The sequence below is a fragment of the Budorcas taxicolor genome, chromosome 19 (assembly GCF_023091745.1).
Source record: "Budorcas taxicolor isolate Tak-1 chromosome 19, Takin1.1, whole genome shotgun sequence".
Classification (NCBI taxonomy): domain Eukaryota; kingdom Metazoa; phylum Chordata; class Mammalia; order Artiodactyla; family Bovidae; genus Budorcas; species Budorcas taxicolor.
The window spans coordinates 22,340,218-22,360,496 of NC_068928.1; the positions used below are offsets into that span (position 1 = coordinate 22,340,218).

Consider the following 20,279-nt stretch of genomic DNA (forward strand, 5'->3'; position numbering starts at 1 on the left):
TTTCAACTGGATTGTCACTTTGGAGCAATGTATGGAAAGATATTTGCTGGGAATGGGGATATTAATCTGGCATATTTGGGAAATAAGGGATTACTTTCTTTTTTTTTCTTGTATACTGGAAAGCTTAGAGGAAGCAGCTGAGGCTTTGGTTCAGCAGCTCAGTTATGTCAGGACAGATGTCTTTGTAATTCTTGCTCTTTCCCTTGTGCTCTTTCCCACAAGATGGTTGCTACAGTTCCAGCCATCACTATAAAGAAAAGAAAAAAAGAGGCTAGAAAATTAAGCTTTTTGCTTCTGCACCTTGCATCATAATAGAAGTAGGCTGGTACTTGTGCTAGAGGAGCCTGATTCCCTGTTGATGGAGAGCTGAATTGATCTGGCTGAAGTCATTAAGTGTGGCAGTTTTTCTCAGATAGGATTTTGTATGTCTCTACCTCCAGTGCTCCAGGCAGTAAAGTGTCTGCCTACAATGCAGGAGACCCAGGTTCGATCCCTGGGTTGGGAAGATCCCCTGGAGAAGGAAATAGCAACCCACTCCAGTATTCTTGCCTGGAAAATCCCATGGATGGAGGAGCCTGGTAGGCTACAGTTCATGGGGCCGCAAAGAGCTGGACACGACTGAACGACTTCACTTTCACTTTCACCTCCAGTGCTGAGAATACTTAATGTGATGGGGCTTATTGTCTTCATCCCCCAGTGTGTGACTAGGAGACAGCACTGCCCTGCGTCTGCTCTGTGGTTGCCCTGCCCACCTTTCCCACCAGTTACTGAACACCTGAGATGGGGTGGGGCTGGAGCTGAAGCCCCACATAAGTACGTGTTCATCGCTTAATCGTGTCTGACTCTTTGAGACCCCATGGACTATAGCCCACCAGGCTCCTCTGTCCATGGGATTCTCCAGGCAAGAATACCGAGTGGGTTGCTATGCCCTCCTCCAGGGGATCTTCCCAACCCAGGAACCCAAGTCTTTCGCTTTGGAGGCAGAATCTTGACCCTCTGAGACACCAGGGAAGCCAATTCTCCAGTCCATACAGCGCTTGCTCTGAGGGTGTTTTGGGATGTGTGTTTCTCCAAGATGGGGGTTGGCGAGCCGAGGCCCTAGGGCACCAACCCCTGGATCAGTGAGATTCTGCTGTGTTTGCCTCTCCTGGGGCCAGGGCCCCATCACCTAAAGCTTTCATAACTCCCCTGTGGCCTGGCCAGATCAGGGTGGCCTTTCTACTCTGCCTGCCTCCCTAAACCCAGGAAAGCCCCAGCTGAGCCGACGGGTGCCTGAGCTCCCAGTAGCCACGAGGCAAACTCATTTTCCCCTCTCTGCTGAGGCCTGGGTCACAATCCCTCCCAGGACTCCGCGAGAGCCCTCCCACCCTCTCCCCATCATTCCCCTGAGCAGAGTACAGCCTTTCTGGATGGAAGTGAACGGAATAACACATGGGTTCCCTTCAAGGTCTATTCTGGAAAAGTACATTGAGTTTCAGATTTGTTCCAGTTGGGTAGTTTTAAGAAAAATCAGAGTTTCCTTATCACTTCATTGGTTTGCTAGATTTTAAACAAATTTTTTTAGAATTCTAAACTGTGTTCTGTGTTTGCGGTCCAGTGAAAGCAAGCTTTGGGGTTGTTTGGGTCGAGTGGTCTGATTCAGCTCAACCACAAATGTTTTGCCTGGGGCCACCCTTCCTGAATGACCCCTCAGCCAATCTTTCCGCCCTCTCACCGCCATCTCCTGTCCGCCTGGAGAAGCCGAGTCAGGGGTGCTGTGTTGGCCTCAGCCAGGGCTCCTTGCCTCACGGCCATTATCTCCTCTGATGCTCCGAACAGCCAGTGTGGCAGTTATGGACATGAAACTGACTCTGAGTGGTGGATGAGGAGGGGGACATCTGCCCAAGGCCACACGGGCTCCAGGCTCCTAAGTCCCGGCCCACGCTCCTGCCACACGCACTGGCTTTCTGCTCCTGGACTTGGTTCGAGGGTTTTGGGCTGCTGAGAGCAGAGACAACAAAGGACAGCTCAAGTCAGGGGTTGCTGGCAGGCTGCTGAGGAAGGCCTTCCGGAAGCAGGGGTGGACAGGAAGGTCTTTCCAGGCCTGTGGTGCTAGAGCTCAGAGTAGCAGCTGCGTCTGCTTCTCAGGGAACACTGAGATCAGCTCCATGCCCCAGCCTCTGCTCGCCCAGCAGTTGGACATGACTGCAAGTCTGCACACCCTGCAGTCTCAGCCTCTGCTCCCACTCTCAGGACCCTGTGTCCACACTTGGGGAGGATGTGATGGGCCCAGCTCCCTTCTGCTCAGGCTGCTGTTTATGCATCTAGCCTGCATCCCGTCAGATGTTATAGATGGTGTGGCCAGTGAGGCCCAATTTGAGGCTGTTTTCCCCACAAGCAGAGCTGGAACAGAGCAGGGGGAAATTACTCTCTGTTACTCCATAGCCATTGAACCACAGAGTTGGGTGTTTTGCATCTTACAGGATAGTGAGCTCTTTGTCACTGGGAGCATTCAGAGGCTGGATATTTTACTAGGGATACTACAGCTCAGACACTAGGAGAAGCTTACTGTAGGCTTGTTACTATGTATCCAGAGCTAGGCCCCCATGTTGTGACCAGGACTGGGGAATGGAGACGCATTCTATGGCCCAAGATCGAGGCAGCCACTCAGCTTTGAACTTGAGACCTCTGTCTCGTTAACACAGAGCTGTAGCCGGCTGAGCTAATAAACGGTTTCGTGGCAGCCATTTTTCCATCAAACGCATATGCTGTTTCCTGACTTCTTAACGCAGCATGCTATTTATACCAGTAGATCCATTCATTCTTAATGAGCCACGGTTGTGGATTGTAAACTGTTTTATTTTCAGACAGGATTGCTCACTGCCCAGAGCCAGTTGTTGCTATGCTGCCTTCCTTCTTTCTCTGTTCCTGAGAAATTAGCATTTTGGAAGCTCCTTGGGGGCGCTTAGCTGCCCTCTCCCCACCCCTCAATCATCGCCAGTGTTTCCTCAGCAGATTCAGGACTTGCTGTTTCTGTCACATCAGCCTGGACATGGTGCATGGACTCCCTGCGGCCTTCAGAGCCGCTGGGAATGCGTGTTGTGTGCAGGGAGGTGGGGGAGGCAGGCTGGCCGAGGCTCAGAGAAGCAGGCAGAGCAGAGAGGGAGGGCTTCTGTACTTGGAGGCGAGGTGCCGTCTGTCCTGGGAGGCTTGGACATTTGCTGGTATTGTAGGTCACAAACTGGTGGAACAGTGACTCCCCCTGACCCACTGCTTTAAATTTATCAACAACATTTTTTAAAAAGTGGAGAATTCTCATGAAAAGAATATAGAGTTCTGGCTTCTTTTTTGAAAAGCAGAAGGTCTGGCCATACTGCCCTTCCCTGGATAAACTGGACAGGCTAAATGGCAGTTTCCCCCTTCACACCCACCCTGCAGTCTCTGGATTGCCACAGTCTCCACCCCTCCCTATTGTCTCTCGTGCCTTTTTTTTTTTAAAGATATTTGGTACTGTTATTTTGTGTTTTGATTGCTGCACTAGGTCTTCTTTGCTGCATGTGGGTTTTCTAATTAGAGAGAGCAGCACGTGGGCTTCCCACTGTGGTGGCCCCTCTTGTTGCAGGGCACAGGCCTTAGGCATGCGGGCTCAGGAGTTGCGGCTCGCTGCTTCTAGGGCAGGCGGGTGGGCGGGCTCCAGGAGCTGCGGCACATGGGCTTAGTGGTTTCAGCTCCCAGTCTCTAGAGCACAAGCTCAGTAGTTGTGGCGCACAGACTTAGTTGCTCTGCAGCATGTGAGATCTTCCCGGACCAGGAATCAAACCTGTGTTCCCTGCGTTGGCAGGCAGATTCTTATCCGCTGTGCCACCAGGAAAGCCCATCTCTCACGCTCTTTGATCATTGCCCTCGCTGGGCTAATCTGAAGAAAGTGAAATCCTTCTTGTTTCTACATCCCTGTGAAAGTGAGAGAATAGAAGTTAGTAGATCTGTTGCCAAAAAAAGCGGGCACACGTCTCCGTAGAAGTGGAGAGTTCTCACATCCAGCCCGCCTCACTCACTGCCCCTTCACCTGACCAGAGGAAGGCAGGAGCCTGACCAGGTCATATCTGTGGGTCCCTCCTTCTGATTGGACTCCGCAAATCCTGCCCACAGTGGTTCTGTGCTTTCTGTGGAGGGGACCCACCACCGTCGCCCCCAGGGCCTCGTCAAGAAGAACTTTAGAGGTCAGGCCTTGCAGAGCCCCGGGGCTTTTGTGAGGGGAGGGGTGAGGCAGTTTGTTTTGTTTTCCCTGCTCAGTCATGTCTGACTCCTTTTCAACCCCTTGGACTGTAGCCCGCCAGGCTCCTCTGTCCATGGGATTCTCCAGGCAAGAATCCTGGAGTGGGTTGCCATGCCCTCCTCCAGGGGATCTTCCAGACCCAGGGATCATGTTATTCTTTAATTTGGCTGCATCTCATCTTAGTTGTGGCACACGGGATCTCCGATCTTCCTTGCAACGTGAGAAATCGTCATTCCAGCACATGGAATCCAGGTCCCCACCCAGGGATCCAAACCGGGCCCCCTGCATTGGGAGCACAGTCTTAACCGCTGGACCACCAGGGAAGTCCTGAGCTCCTGTGTCTTAACGGGGACCCCTGGGTCAGAAAACTGCTTTTTTGGAAGTCCTTCTTCCTCCCTGGGCCTCGGTTTCCCTATGCATAGGATGGGGCGAAGGGGTCTGGGACAGCGAGCCTGTGCTCTTCCAGCTTTCCTATGTCACCGTCCTAAATCCAGGGGGATGAGACTCTGCAGAGATTTCTGGTAGGTGGTACACCAGCTCTCAGACTATATATTTAAGCTGTCTCTACCAGAAAGACCAGCCCCATCTCAGCAATGGCCACACAGACACACACACACATGCATACACACACGTGCATATACACACAGGCGTACCCACACACACAGTCCTGCTATGTGCGGCCCGTGAAATCCCCACACTCGCCCAGCACCCCCTCCCTCCCCGCCACCCCAACCCCTCGCACCGCGCTCCTGGTAAACAGTCGCTAAGTGCCTGTGAACTTCCCTCGTGGTCCTGTGCCCAGCATCGTCTCTCCTGCTTCATCATCACCTTCCCTGTCTCCTTCGTTTTACACCCTGCATGGGTTCTAGCATCCTGGGGAGTTGGAAGTGCCTGGGGTTTCTTCATGTATGAAGATAATAAACACCACCAGATATACGCGGACAGATATAAGCTAGAAAGAGCTGTTCAGAGAGGAGAGAAAAGAGAGGCTCCTTTGAATAATCTGAGAAGGGCGCTGTGTGTCCAGCCTGGCCCCATTGACCCAGGTCTTCATGGTGTAGGTCTGTGGTTTGGGTCCAGAAAGTAAAAAGGCCTGGCTGGACAGTGCTGTGTGTGGCTTCCACTCAGCGTTTGGGGACAGGTATACCACCCATGCCATCGGGGCAGGAGAAGCGGGGAGTGGCGCTGAGTCTCCTGAGCCCGCTGAGGACCTTGCTGGGGCAAACACAGACAGTTGGCGTTCTGGGCGGCCATGGTTCCTCCAGGCTCAGATGAGGGCCTGGGTGCCGCGGGCCTCTGGGTGAGAGAAGCAGGTCTCAGGCCTCAGCTGCCGTGGACTGCAGCCCATGCTGGGTTTTGTGTATTCTGTGATCAATGCCCCACCCCCTTAATACCTGTACTGGAGGCACTATTGTTGTCCCATTTCACAGAAGAGGAAACCAAGGCTTGGAGCGGTCAGATAACTTGCCTTGTAGCCTTGGCATGGGCAGAATAAGAAATCCCATGGTGTTCAGGAAACTCTGCCCTTCTCCTAAGTCTCAGGGAAACAGAGGCCCTAGCCTCATCTTACGTGGCTGTGTTTTGAAAGATAAGCCTGTGTGTTACTAATTTGTCTTGACCTTCAGAGTCCTCGGTGAAGCCAAACGCTAGCTCGGTGCAGGGGCCACCCCCAGAACAGGAGCCCTGAGCAGCCAGGAGCCACCATTGTTCCCACTGCTGCGCCCCACCCCGGCCTCTGCAGCCCTCTGGCCTGTCCTGGGTGTCCTCGCTGGCTGGGGGCTTGATTCCCCAAGAGCAGGAGGCCCTCATTAGCCACACCACAGAGGTCAGAGGCATGGGTGTTGTTTCTAATTTGTCCGAATCCAATGACAGCCTCAGCTGATTGGATGACTCCAGCTGCAAGGTGAAGCCTTGGGATTCCTTGCCGGCCCCCAACCCCACAATCCCCATCTGAGCTGAATTGGGAGAGCAAGGCCCAGCCCCACCCCAGGCAGCCTGGCTCTAGCTAAGCAGATGTCCTCAGCAGCTGCTGCTGCTATCGTATAATAGTCACGAAGTCGTGCCCCACTCTTCTGCGAATCCATGGACTGAAGCCCGCCAGGGTCCTCTGTCCATGGGATTCTCCAGGCAAGAGTACTGGAGTGGGTTGCCATTTCTTTCTCCAGGGATTTTCCCAACCCAGAAATCGCACCCACATGTCCTGCTGGGCAGGCAGATTCTTTACCGCTGAGCCACCCGGGAAGCCCTGGATGGCCACAGAAGTCTTGCCAAGTGCAGTACAGCGCTCCCCTCTCCAGCTGCTCACCTGTCTTGCCGTGTGAACCTACAACTTAATCCTATTCACTCTAGTTTTCTTGGCCTTTGGGGACCTGGGTGAAGAGAATAAATCTGGGCCGGCCTGCCTCATCTGACTCCAATAAAGCCCTCGGAGATAACAGGGCTGGCTGTGCTCGGCTCCGCCATCCTCTCCCCGGATCTCCTGTCCATCACGGGGTGGAGGCCAGCCCCACGAATGGGGCTGGTTGATTCCTACTCACTAGTCCAGCCTCGGCAGCAGAGGCAAACAATGTCTGTCTGCCCAGTGGTCTTCATACAGGAAAAAGGGGCTGGACTGCCCCTGCTTCAGTTGCCCCTGGCGTCCATATGGAGTCTGGGCAAAGCTGACAGCCCTTCCCACACCCAGGATGAGATCAGATGCCGTGGGCCTTGCAGGGGCTGAGATTCTAGGATGAGGGAACCTGAGGGATGCACCCTGAGGCCAGACTCTGAGGGGATGTGCCCGACAGAGACCCTGAGACAGGTGGACAGAGAGGTGGAGTAACGGGAGAGTGAGAGACACCAACCAAAATGGGAAGAGGGACCAAGAGACCAACACAGAGAGACTTGGAACAGTGGGGACACAAAGGCCCACAAGAGAGGCAAAGGCAGAGAGAGACTTTTTTAAACCATCAGCAAGAGAGGCACAAAGAGATGAAGTCAGAGACACAGAGAGACATCAAGAAGGACAGAGAGAGAGCACTGACGTCATGTAGTGGATGAGGCACATTTCATATCCCACAGAGGAGCCAGCAGGAGGTACACGCCCGCTTTGCTGCATCTCTGCCATAAATCAGAAGCAATAACCTGCCAGAGGGAAGCACTGCAGACCACACCCAGACCAGCCCCTCGTCCCCTAAGTGCCTGAGTCTGGAACCTTCCTTTGGAGCCTGTCCTGGCCGCAAAGATGCCCACCACCTGGCCTTTGCCTTTCCTGTCCTCTGTCAGGATGCCTGGCACACCCCAGTCCCAGCATCTCTACCTGCCAAAATCATGCTTATCTTTAAATTCCACCTCTTCCAGGAAGCTCTCCCTGATTTCTTCTTTCCCTGACCACTCTCCACCCCCGCTACAGAGTAGTGGTATTGTGTTCTCTCTGGCAGAATCTGTTCTTAGCTTCCATCTGTCCATTCCCCTCTTCTCTCTGGAGCGCTTCCAGCCAGGACAGGACCATAGGATGTCAGTGCTGGCGACCACATCTCTATCGATCGGAGAGGATTCTTCTTCATTATCTGGTGCCTCCTGTCTCTCTGCAAGCCCCAAAGAGGGAGTTAATTAAAATCAATGGCAATGAATAAACAAGCAGGAGAAACCCTCCACTCCCCACTCTCAATTCCTGGCCCGGTCTGGGCCGACCCTGCTGAGATCCCAGGGGCAGCCTAGAAGGGGAACCAAGGAAGGCGGTCCCACAGCCTCACCCTCCCTCTGTGGTGGTCCTGCAACTATCCCCACCTCAGAGGGGAGGAAATGAAGCCCAGGGTGGTCAGGCAGCTGGCAAGGGAGGGTCATCTGGATCTCCCGACTCCAGGCCAGGAGGGAGGCAGACTCTGAGGCTCTCTGACTCCACTCAGCCCCTCCTTAGGAGGACAGGCCCCTTGGGCTTGAGGCTGTTTTTCATTCTTCCTTTCAGATCCCTGCTCTCTAGGGCCCTGAGGGAAGTTTCCGAAGCAAAGGGAGAACCTATCCTTGGGTCCTGGGTTTGGAAGAAGAGAAGGTTTTGCATGAACAGTACGCTCCCCTCCCCAGAGCCCACTCATCCCGTGTCCATGGCAACCGGCCTCCGACAGCCCCCCTCCATTAGTCCATCCCTGGTTCCGGCTGAGGCCACCATCTCCTGTCGCCTGGCTTGTCCCACCCAAGTGTCCTTCGGGGAGGGGAGGCACCTGCTTGGTTGAACACCCAGCCCCAGCTGGCTGGCCACTACCTCGCTGACCATCATCCGTCCTGCCGTCTCCGTGGGGTGCCTGCTGACCACCATCCGTCCTGCTGTCTCCGTGGGGTGCCATGTCCTCTCCTGGGGAGGATTCTTCAGAAAGCAGTCAACACGTATTTACTGAGTGCCCGCTTGGCCCAGGGCCCAGCGCTGGGGGCTGAGGGAAGGAGGCAGACGCCGATTAAGATGTGGCCCTGCCATGAAGGGGTTTCTGGTAGAACTGGGCAAGTCGAGGCAGGCATCTGTGGGAAACACCGTGCAATGCCAGCAGGGGGGTGGGGGTGGGGAATGTGAGAGGGACCAGCAAGTGTAGGGAGAGCCGGGTTGGGGGCCGTCTTCCATCCTTGGGCGAAAGAAACTTTCCAACACAGGCACGATTTGGGTCGGTTCCTAGAGGATGAATTGGAATCTCATTTTGAAAAATATTTATAGGCTCATATAATTTTTTTAATATTTATTTATTTATTTGGCTGTGCTGGGTCTTAATTGCAGGACTGGAATCGTTAGTTTCAGCATATGGGATCTTGGAGCAAACGCCAGGAGATAGTGAAGGACAGGGAAGCTTGGCGTGCTGCTGTCCATGGGGTTGCAAAGAGTCGGGCATGAATGAGCGAATTTGGCTGCCCCAGGTCTTAGTTGTGGCTTGCCAACTCTTGGTTGTGGCATGTGAGATCTAGTTCCCTGACCAGGGGTTGAAGCCAGACCCCCTGCGCTGGGAGTGAGGCGTCTTAGCCACTGGACTGCCAGGGAAGTCCCTCGAATAGCTTTTTAAACTTGCAGTGCATTACATCCTACTTGATCTTATTTTACTGTTATTGTTATTGTCTCCATTGTACAGATGAGAAGATTGAGGTTCAAAGAGATTACGGTTTTTGTCCAGAAGTGTCCAAAGCAGAGCCAGTATTCAACCCTAGATGTTGGGAGTGAACTAGGTGTTTTTCTCACCCACGTGGCAGCTCCTGCCTGATGGGAAAAGGCATGTTGAAGGGACTGAGGATGAACTGGCCTGCCTTCAGGGGGCCAGAGCCCTTGGGATAAGCCCAGACCAAGGGACGCCCTGCATCCTGAGTGAGGAAGAAAGAGTAGAGATTCCAGCCACAGATAGTCCTGGGTTCCAATCCAGCTCAGCCTCCAGACAGACTCTGAAGCCTTCAATGTCTCATGAAACACGACTTGGACATCTGAGTTTCCATAGAAGAGGGGAGTCCACCCCCGTGAGGTTGGCCTGGGCATCAAACATGCTGGGTCCAGAGGTCATCCCCATGCCACATGGTGTGGGCCATGAGTTCAGAATGCCCCCCAAATAAAATAATTCATTTATCAAGCATCTGCCATGTGCCAGACACTGTCTGTGTTATTTCTGCTAATGCTCACAACAACCCAGGGGAGGATTCATCATTGCCCCCTTTCATAGGTGAGCCTGCCAAGCACAGAGGTGAAGGAACTGGCCCGAAGTCACACAGCTGGCAAGTGGCAGAGCCAGGACACTGTCTGACTCAGAGCCAGTGCCTCTTCACCACCCCCACAACCTCCCTCCTGCTGCCGCCAAACAGAGCCCCAGACGTGGGAGGCATCTTGGTGGGATTTTGGGCTGCGAGCCTGGCCCCACTTGCCAGTGGCACAGCCATCACCTGTCCCCGTGGGGACATCTTTTTGACTCTTCTCTGCAGCCGCGCCAGCCTGGTGAGCTGGGTAAGGCTAATTGGGGATGTCTCTGCATTCCCCGGGGCCTTATCTTTCCTTTACAATAAAAGTTGGGGTTTTTTTTGTTTTTAGCGTGCAAAATTTTCCACCATCTGCTTTGCCTTGGCAGAATGTTTGCTGAAAATATCTCTTCCTCTCTAATTCCCATAATTTCTGGGGGCTTTGGGAGCCTCCAAGCAGAGCAGCAGCAACTCACAAGGGCCTTCCAAGCTCACAGGCTGCTGGTTGTCCTTGTGCCAGGCAGGCGGATGTCATGTAGCCCAGAAATCACATCCCCCCGTCTCTCAGCCAGAGAGGGGCACTGGGATCTCTCCACTGATGGATCAAAGCTGACCTGAAGTTGAATCCTAGAATTCAAGACCCAGAGTGTCTAGGCTGTTTAGGTTGGCCTGTTTTTGTGTGTGGTGAAGCCCTGAGAGGTACCCCCAGGGTCACAAAGAGAGAGGGTGGCAGATCAGAGCCAGGAAACGGGTTCACTAAATCCTAGTGCAGGGCTATGAGGTCACGTAGCCAGCATCCTGCCTGTACCCTGGACCATTGCAGGCAAGGTTTCTCCACAAGCCAGCAGCTGCCACACATGTTCTTTGCAGCAGTTGGAAAGACTTTCCGAAAGGGAAGACTTCCCCCCACCTTCATGTACCAAAACTCTTGAGTTTCCATGGTGACAATCAAATTGCAAATCCATCCAAGAGGAAAAAAAAAATACCCAGAGAAGTGAGCATGGCTGGCGCTGGTGCTGTCCACTGCTGAGGATGAGAGCCAGGCGGAATGGGGCAGCCCTGCTGGGGCATGATGGGAAAATCTCAAGGATGCCAGGTCCCCAAGCAAGTGGTCCAGGGGCCCAGGCCACTGCAGCAGGGGGCCTCCTCCCTGCCTCCTGGCAGAGTTCCAGTGAATCCACTTAGTGACACCTCCTTTTTGAGGAAGCTATCAAGACAGTCTTCTCCCTGGTGTTTTCCCATTTTCAACCTGAAAAATCAAGCGTGGGCAGAATACAAGCACTTGTCACCAACCAGGCCATCCTAGACTCAGCCTTTGGGGAATTAGAGGTAAAAAATCAGCCTTCAGACACACAGAGTGTTTTGAGGATGGAGGAGCAAGGGCCAAAAGATTTATGAGCCTAAAAGCTTTGTTAATAGACCTGGAAGATTTACGATTGCAGCTGTCGTGTAGAGAGAAAGGTGGCAACAGCAATCGAACGGCAAATTAACCAAGGTTTGGGTTTTACAGCGACATTTGGAGGGGGAGGAGGAAGAAGAACTACCTTTGCTGCTGGAGGAGAACTGGGGTAAATGGTGTTTGCATTGGGCAGTGTCCAGGGATGTTCTCCACATTGTCTCTTCAGCATCTTTCTTTCCCAGTGACAGTAAGTGCCAAGGCCAGGTGTCAACACTGCTGACTTCCTTGGGCTATTCCTTTCGAGTGAGGTTTTAGAGTGGATTAGAAACAGGATTGGGTTTGCATCACAGAGACCTCTAAGCTGAGGCTTGGCCCCCTTCTTGAAATCCCAGACACAATGAACAACAATGCTTGAGCCAAGGGAGATGCATTCAAAAGGAATGCGGCCTCGCTGGCTGCTTCTCTGCTCTGAGACACCTTTGTGAGCTTAGTTGTCATCTAGGGCTCTTCCCCCGCTTCCACAGCTATGGCCCTTGGGGTTCTATAAAAGGAGACAAAGAACAAGCCCACTGACTGTCACTTGGGGAGGTTTATTTTTTCTAAACCTTGCACAGCATAGGCACCATATGGGAACCAGGCAACATGGTGCCCAAGCCCCACCTCCAGGGCTGGGGCTTTGGACAAGACCTACCCCTCCCAGCAAAACACGCTCTTGCAACATAGCTCAGCAGTACTCCTGCAATTTAAGCCCACTCTCAACCCAACACTGTGACCAGGTGCCACAGATGATAGGACAGGAAGTGAAGGAATGGGGTGAATGGGCTGGCCACCATGACCCGGAGTCTTGGAAGCTCTTGGTATGTCATGCCCTGCAGCATCTGCTTATTAGCACCAAAGGATCCAGGTATTATTTCCATACCATGAAGCCCCATGTCATGTCCCAGGATCCCCTGCTGCCCCAGCCTCATATTTCCCACTCCACCCTAGAATTACAAAGATCCAGCATATCCAGCATGGGGCAGACAGAACATTCCAAGTCAGGAAGAAGGAATGAAGGTGAAGGTGAAGGTGAATTCGCTCAGTCGTGTCCGACTCTTTGCGACCCCACAGGCTGTAGCTTACCAGGCTCCTCCGTCCATGGGATTTTCCAGGCAAGAGTACTGGAGTAAGCATCTCTACGAGAGAGATGAGAAAACCAATGTGGAGATCAGTCACTGTGTTCTCCTCAGGGACTTCCCGCTGGCTGCTGGACACCCTCCTGCTGGGGGCAGGGGCAGAATATTCCAGATCCCGCTGCATCTGCCCCAAAGGAGAGATGCTTGCTCACTCCTGCCCCCTCACACTCCCTTTGTCTGGGGACCCACAGGGTTGGTGGTTAGTCAGTCAGTGCATGAGTCAAAAAATACATAAATGCTTATAAAACGAATGCCCATAAAATCAGATCTCAGTGGATTCTTAATCAAAGAAACTCAGTCTGGGACCTAAAAAGCAATTGCAAAGTAAGTCAGGCCTTTACTTACATTTCTCAAATACAACGAATGGGGCAGGCGTGTGGATCCCAACCCTTCCAAGTCTCTATCTCCTTTTGATTCTAGATCTGGAAAGCCCAAAAAGCCAAAGCAGAACTCTGCCTCGAGGGTGAGGAGAGGAAGGAGCACAGCAGAAAGAGCAAAACCCTTAAGCAGGCAGAGGAAGGCAAAGCTGGAAACAAACCGTTAGCACCCCTCTTGCCCCACCCCCAGGATCAGGTCTGTGGGAGAAGCACGCTAGGCTCAGTCATCATGTGATTTGGCCCCTGCCTTCAGGAACCTCCAAGTCTGCTGGGGGAAAACACACACACAACACTTAGAGCAGAAAGTTTGGTTGCTGCAAGTGTAGCAAAATACACAGCATGTTCGGCCAACCAGATGGAGACCATAGAGGGCTTCCTGGGGGAGGCGGTACCCAAACTAAGCCAGGAGGAGAAGGGTGGGCAGGGAATTCTAGGGAGAGGAAAGCCAGTCCCTGCAGGAGGTGCTGACAGTTTGGCAGGAGCTCCAGGTGGCCTGCGGCCAGAGGAGCCTCAGGCAGGAGAGCTGGTTGTACAGTTGTGGGGGATGAGGCTGAAGAAGTAGAGGAGGGTGGGCTCCTCTTTGGGCTCTTGCTTTGCTGTGTCTTTAAAGTGAAAGTGTCAGTCGCTCAGTCGTGTCTGACTCTTTGCGACCCCATGAACTGTAGCCCACCAGGCTCCTCTGTCCATGGGATTCTCCAGGCAAGAATACTGGAGTATTCCAGTATTGCATTCCCTTCTCCAGGGGATCTTTCTGACCCAGGGATTGAACTGGGGTCTCCTGCATTACAAGGCAGATTCTTTACCTTTGGAGCCACTTAAGCTCAGCTTCAGTTTAAAGAAATGGAATCTGGGAATCACAGGCAATGCAATATAGATGCAGTTTAGACATGAAAGACCATGTGGGCTGATCTCAAAGAAGCACCCAAGCCCTACATCAAAAGATTGGCAAGTGCATGCACATTTCTAAGCTTAAAATGAAACTAGAGTGTTTAATGTATGAATAGATCCTGTATTACGACTCCCACTGTTGACTAACCAGCCAAATATGGTCCCATTTAGTCCAGAAAAGAGGGTTTCTACCGCAGTGGGTGTTCACCATGGGAGCTCCCCCTCCCCTCCCCTCTCCTGGGATTCCAGCCCCACCAGCCTGGCTCCCTTCTGCGTTCACAAGACCCCACTGGGAGTTACTGGATGAGCTGGGATGAGAGCCCAGACCTGCTGGCTCCGAGTTCAGTCCTCCCAGTGGAATCAGAGTGGTTATAAACACAGTCTGTGGAGCCAGCCCACCAGAGAAAGCATCCCATTGTGGTCAAGGGCCTCAGTTTCCTTGCCTGGGAAATGGGGACAATGCTATTTCCTATCTTGCAGAGTTGTTGCGAAGCTTCTGCTAGTTAGCGAATGTCAGGGGCCTGGAGCCCTCTGTCAGGCCAGCGAGGACTGGAATTATTCCTGCAGGGCATCACTGGATGCCTTTAAGCATTGCCAAGTGCATGCTTCAGAGTCGTTGGGCCTGCACCCGGATAATCGGCTCCTCCCAGCGAGAGGCTTCTGATCCAGCCCCAGGGAGGGGGTGACGTGTGGAGATTGGCTGCCCTGGCACTCACCTCTTTGCCTGGCAGAAAGGAGTCCCCTGCTGGCCCCATGCTCCAAACATCAGGACCGGCAGAGGTCCCATGCCATCTCGTCTTGGCAGGAGGAGGAGGCCTGCCCTGGTCCCCTCTGTCGGACACACCTGCTGGCAGTGGCCAGTGGGGGGTGAGTGGGGGGTGACCTCCTGTGCTGGTGTCTCTTTTCCAGTGGTTTCCAGCGACAGTGACAGCGACTCTGATCTCAGCTCCTCCAGCCTGGATGACAGACTCCCGCCCGCTGGGGTCAGGGACCCAAAAGGCAACAAACCCTGGGGCGAGTCAGGTAAGTGGCTGACTTAGCTGACAGGAAGTGCAAGGAGCAGCACCGTTTGCTTCCCAAGCCCCGAGGCCGGTGGCTCTCCTCCTCCTGTGGCCTCTGCTTCCCAGCAGCTCCTCGGTGGGGGTTGGTGGAACGGTTCTAGATCCAGGAGGCAAAGTGGGCCTTTGGCTGGGACGACTGGGAGCTACAGGGTTGGCACCACTCAAGAACAGATGGAAAAGGGAGTTCCTGGTGCCCTAGTGGTTAGGATTCTGGGCTTTCACTGTGGTGGGTTCAATCCCTGGTCGGGGAACTGAGATCCCGCAAGCTGCACAGAGCAGCCAAAAGTAAAAAACCACCACGAACAGACGGAAGGGAGGCTCAGGTGTACACGCAGAGAAGGCCTGGGGGCACATTTTCCTTCCCACACATGAAGGGCCTTCCCAGGAATAGGACCAGCTTCATTCACAGTTACTCCAGAGGTTAAAACTGGGATATTTGCAAGATGTTTCCGGAGGCTAATTTTTAGTACATAAGAAGAAAGCTTTTCAATAACTGCCCCAAGCTGAAAAGAAATGGAAAGCTGGGTGATCTCCTGCCAGAACTGATATGGAAGGCATTCCTGCAGGGGTGGCCATCTGCACTCGTCAAGACATGCCAAATGCCTGGCACACATACTTTTACTTCTGCGCCTGTGCCCATGGCAGACATTACTAGTTGATCATGATACTCTCTCCCAAAGAGCCTGACATGGGCCTTAGAATCCTTCTCCATGGAGTTTTCCAAGTGATCAGTGTCAGTAGGCAGGGCTGATGCATGGGGTTTAAATTGTCCCTGGACCAGATGACCTCCTAGTCCCCTTTAAGCTGAAGATTCTCTCTTAGGAAAATGTGGAGCACACTCACCTGCCAGCCTTGGTTTCCGGGGCAGGCTGTATACTTCCGTCCCTCTCCACACCACCATAGCCTTCTCCCTTTCTCTTCATACCAACTCTCAGCTGTGACCAAGCGGGTCCAGGAGACAGAAAGACAGAGTGGAGTCTTGCGGACCCCGTTTCTGCTCTCTCAGCAGGCGGGGACTAACAACGGTGTCTGAATGAGGATTCCTTAGTTACTAAAGGCAGCAGTGAATGTCCCTCTTGTTGTGTTAACAGATATACACACACTTCTCCTGCTACATGCTCCTTCTCCGAGGGCATTGTCCATTTTCATGTGGGTAACTACTTGTTCCTTAGTTAAATGACCCAAGGGCCCACTCAGTTGTCCTTGTAAGACTGTGGGCCAGTCAGCAGCAGCCAAAGGGTGGGGCTCCCACTAGACCATGGCAACCATGTGAATAGGGGAAAAGGCGGTGGCCGTTCTCGGGAGGAGGGGCTCTGGCGGACAGTCCCATAGATACAGGTCACAATTCCAAATGAGGAGACTAGATCAGCTCCCTTGTCCAGGCTGAGTTCGTCCCTGTCTCGGTTCAAGGCCCAAAGGGCCCAACCTGGAGCCAATCACAGGGTCTTCTTGCAGGTGGCAGTGTGGAGTCACTGAAGATGGGGCCCACCCGCCCAGCCAGCTGCCTCTCGGGGAGCCAGAGCAGCCTGGCCAGTGAGACCGGGACAGGCTCTGCCGACCCACAGGGGGGCCCCCGCACCCTGGCTGGACCCAAAGGGCCCTGGTGAGTACTAAGCCACCTTCTAACCCCCCACCTCCTCTCTGTCTGCCCCCCACCCCTGTGGCCTGCTCCCCTCTGTGTAGCCTGCCTCGTCCTCATCTGTGCTCCAACACTGGGGAGCGCTAGGGGATGTTTTCAATTCCCCCCTGTTCACTGAGCACTGCGCCAGGTGCTGGGGGAACCCAGGCGAGCCAGACCCATCCCCACCCACAATGAACAAAGGGAGGGACCCAGATCTCAAGGCTGACCATCTCTGTCTGTTCTCAGTAACACTGGTTGTTAGCATCCTCAGTTTTATCAAATGTAATCTTTCCAAGTATTTCACCATCCCTGTAAGAGTCACAGTAACTCCACCCTGAGAACACCTACTATCCACCAGAGGGTGTGACCAGCCTGGGCCGGGTGTGGTGGGGGACAGTTTCTGAGACCTCCAGAAACTTACCACATAACTGAAGAAGCTGAATCAGCTTGCCCCAAACAGAGCCCAGGCCAGAGCAGTCCCAGATCCTAAGAAGGGTGAAATCGGGACCTGTGGAGTCCGGCCCACCCTGCACATCCAAGGGCAACTTTCATTCTCTTGGCCAAGAAGTCAGGGGGCTTATTGTCCCCATTTGATGGGTGTGGGAGCCAAGGGCAAGAATCCAAGCTCCCACCTGCCCCAGCTGGCCTGAGACCATCATGCAGTCGGGAGATAAGGGGGTCCTCACTCTCAAGTGGGAGAAAAGCGTGCAGGTGCAGGATTGGCCCCTGGCCTCCTTCCAGAAAGAAGCCGCAGCTGGACTGAGTGCCTCCACAGCCAGAGGATCCACAGGCGCACGCTGTGTGGGTCAACAGAGCAGCTGATGCCCCTGCTGTGCACGGGGGCGACTGAGGGAGCCTGGTGGGGTGGGGTCACCCACCAGGAAACCCCGTGGGAGCCCTCATCCACTCTTCCTTCACCCCCCTCCCCTTCCCACATTCCCCCTCATTGTGAGCATGAGAAAGAGAGGCAGACTGTGACATGGAGGGGGCAGGTCTCGGGGGAAGGCACCGCAGACATGGTTTGGGTCCTCTCCCATCCCCTAGCCTCCTGCAGCCCCCCACAGAGGGCAGTTTGGAATCCAGCAGGCCCAAGCTCTAGCCCCAGCTCTGCCATCCACACCCATGGGAACTTGGGCAAACCGTCGGGTCGAACCACATGCAACTGTATTTTTGTAGATCAAAAGTAGTTAAATATTGGCAGTTGCATAGGGTTCAATCTAATATCTGATCTCTCGGCACCCAGTTGCATTATCACTAAAGTGGGGACCACGTCGTGTCCCTCCCGGGTTGTGGGGAGGGTAAGCTCCAGGGTTCACGTGGGGTACCTACCTGCATAGGTCTCTAGGACATGTCCAGTGGCTGCCCGATGATCTATGTGCCGTGTGGCCCAGCACATATACAGGGTTCCAGGGCTTAAGTTTTACTTGGACAGGACTGGCCTGGAAGGTTTTCTCTTCTGACATCCATTTTTTTTAATTTTTATTTTTTAAGTTGTTTTTTTTTTAATGTGGACCATTTTTATATTGAACTTGTTACAATATTGCTTCCGTTGTTTATGTTTTGATTTTTTTGGGGGGAGGCCATAAGGCATGTGAGATCTTAGCTCCCCAACCAAGGATCGAACCTGAACCTCCTGCTTTGGAAGGCAAAGTCTTAACCACTGGGCAACCAGGGAGGTCCCTCTCATGTCCATCTGCTCCTGCTGGCATCCCAGGATCACCTGTGTTGATTAGCCCGGTGTTGATGGCACAGAGAGTGGGCGACTTGCCGGCAATGACTCGGCAGGGCTGAGTCAGTAGAGCAGGGCTGGCCCAGGGCTCAGCCCCCAGCCCTCCCCAGCACTCCCCCACTTAGTTTCAGAGAGGATGGCTGCTTCAGGTGCAGGTCGCTCCAGCAAGGAGTCCACCTTCCTGCATTCCATTCCCAAAGTTCACACTGTCCCTGGGGCGGGACTCTGCTTCTGCTCACTGTACTGTGGCCTTTCTTTTCTCTCTCTCAAAGGTAAAAGGCACACCTGGGCCAGCCCCCGCTGCTGACGTGGCCTCCAACGGTCCCCTCCACCTGCCCTGGACAGAGGTGTGCTTGGTGCATGGGGCAGACTTTCCAGTGGAAGAGCTTGAGAGAGTGGGGGAGAGAGAGCTGGAGCCAGACCCCTCCTGGTTCCTTCCTGACCAGTCCTGGAGCCCTTGGCCACCAGCCCTGTCAGACATGACCTCTAACTCAACAAACCAGTGTTTGGGGGGCTGAGTCTGCTCCCCCGGACCCAGTGCCTTTCTGCACCCCTTCTTTCCTGGGAGCCCCCCGACCCCTGCCCCAGCCACTCCATTCCACCTTGACCTTTATTTATTGCCCTTCCCTCTCCCCAGCCTACTCCCGTGTTCATTTTAAGTTTGCTGTCATCTTGGTTGGACTGGAAGGGCCTCCAGACCCACCCGTGGGGCCTTCCCATGTGCACTGCTGTCTCAGAGGTGGGGCTTTCTCCATATTTGTATTCATGGAGGAAGACATCCAGGCCTGAGGGTGACCCTTCCCCAAGGAGCATGGCCCCCAGAGAGGAGCCCAGTGGAGGTGGGAGGAGAGGTCCACCCCCCTATTCCCCTCTTGCTGCAGCCCCCAGACATGGATACGGTCACCTCCCTCCTGACCCAGGGTCTGCTCTTGAACTTGGCTCTCTGTTAGGTCTCTCAGAAGCCCTCCCCCGGGGCTGGTGGGGCTGGAAAGGATTCTGGGGAACACTGAATTCGTTCACCAAAGAGCAGCCTTCAGCTGAGTTCCCTGCTGGGGCGCAAAGCTCCCCAAGCCATTAATTCACTCCTCTTCAGTAGGCTCGGTTTGGCAGAAAAACACTTAATTCAGGGTGCAGGCGATGCTTCTGGAAAACCCTTCCTGTAGGAGAGAGAACGTGCCCGCGCGTGTGTGGTGCCCGTACCCTCCCATCCTTCCTGCCTGCCCCATGCCTGGTCCTTGAAGGGCCTTCCTCTCCAGGCTCTCAGACCCCTGCTATGAGCTCTTTTGCCCTTGTCACTGGCAGACAGTTTAAAAAAAAGTCCTGTTTCCCTGTGACAAGTTATGCTTCAGAATAAAAACAATAAAGATTAGATGTGCATTGAGCCAGTGTGTTGATCAAAAGGCCACAATCACTTGTGTGTCTGAAATGCATAAGTAGAGAAACGGATGGGGAAAAAAAAAATATGGTACAGTGGTTGCTGGAACACTTGCTAAACTTCAGTAAAAGGAATAAACTAGATCTGCATGGGTTAGAAGGACTCACAAACCTAATATTGAAAAACAAGGCCATTGACGTAAGAATAAAAAGTATATGTATAAATAATCAAAATGAGTTATATTAACTTATACGTACATGTGTAAAAATGTTTGTAAAATGGACAAGGACTTCTAGTTAAACACAATGGACTGAACACATTTGTATGTTCTCTGCCTCTTGAACCCCACCAAAATGACCTAAAGGAATGAAAATGGCATGAATTACAAAGACGGCTTTACCTGTCTCCTGAGAAACCTGTATGCAGGTCAAGAAGCAACGGTTAGAATCAGACCTACAACAACAGACTGGTTCAAGATCAGGAAAGGGGTATGTCCAGGCTGTATATCGTCATCCTGTTTACTTATACGCAGTACCTCATGTGAAATACAGGCTGGATGAATCACAGCTGGAATCAAGATTGCTGGGAGAGATATCAACAACCTCAGATATCCAGATTATACCACTCTAATGGCAGAAACTGAAGACGAATTAAAGACCCTCTTGATGAAGATGAAAGAGGACAGTGAAAAGGCTGGCCTACAACTCATCATTCAATAAACTAAGA

The 20,279-nt window shown here is 53.2% G+C and overlaps 1 protein-coding gene across 5 annotated transcripts in view; it reads left to right on the forward strand.

Moving 5' to 3' along the window:
- The window catches only part of RPH3AL (rabphilin 3A like (without C2 domains)), a 137,529-nt gene extending 117,987 nt beyond the window's left edge, over nt 1-19,542 (forward strand). For 4 of the 5 annotated variants that reach the window (XM_052657275.1, XM_052657274.1, XM_052657273.1 and 1 more), the window contains exons 7-9: nt 14,677-14,790; nt 16,284-16,431; nt 18,451-19,542. In XM_052657275.1, coding sequence (XP_052513235.1) covers nt 14,677-14,790; nt 16,284-16,431; nt 18,451-18,454 — 266 coding nt within the window. In that variant the 3' untranslated portion in view covers nt 18,455-19,542. The remainder of the gene's footprint in view (nt 1-14,676; nt 14,791-16,283; nt 16,432-18,450) is intronic. The other variant, XM_052657277.1, reaches the window with a different exon arrangement.
- Nucleotides 19,543-20,279: the final 737 nt, after the last annotated feature.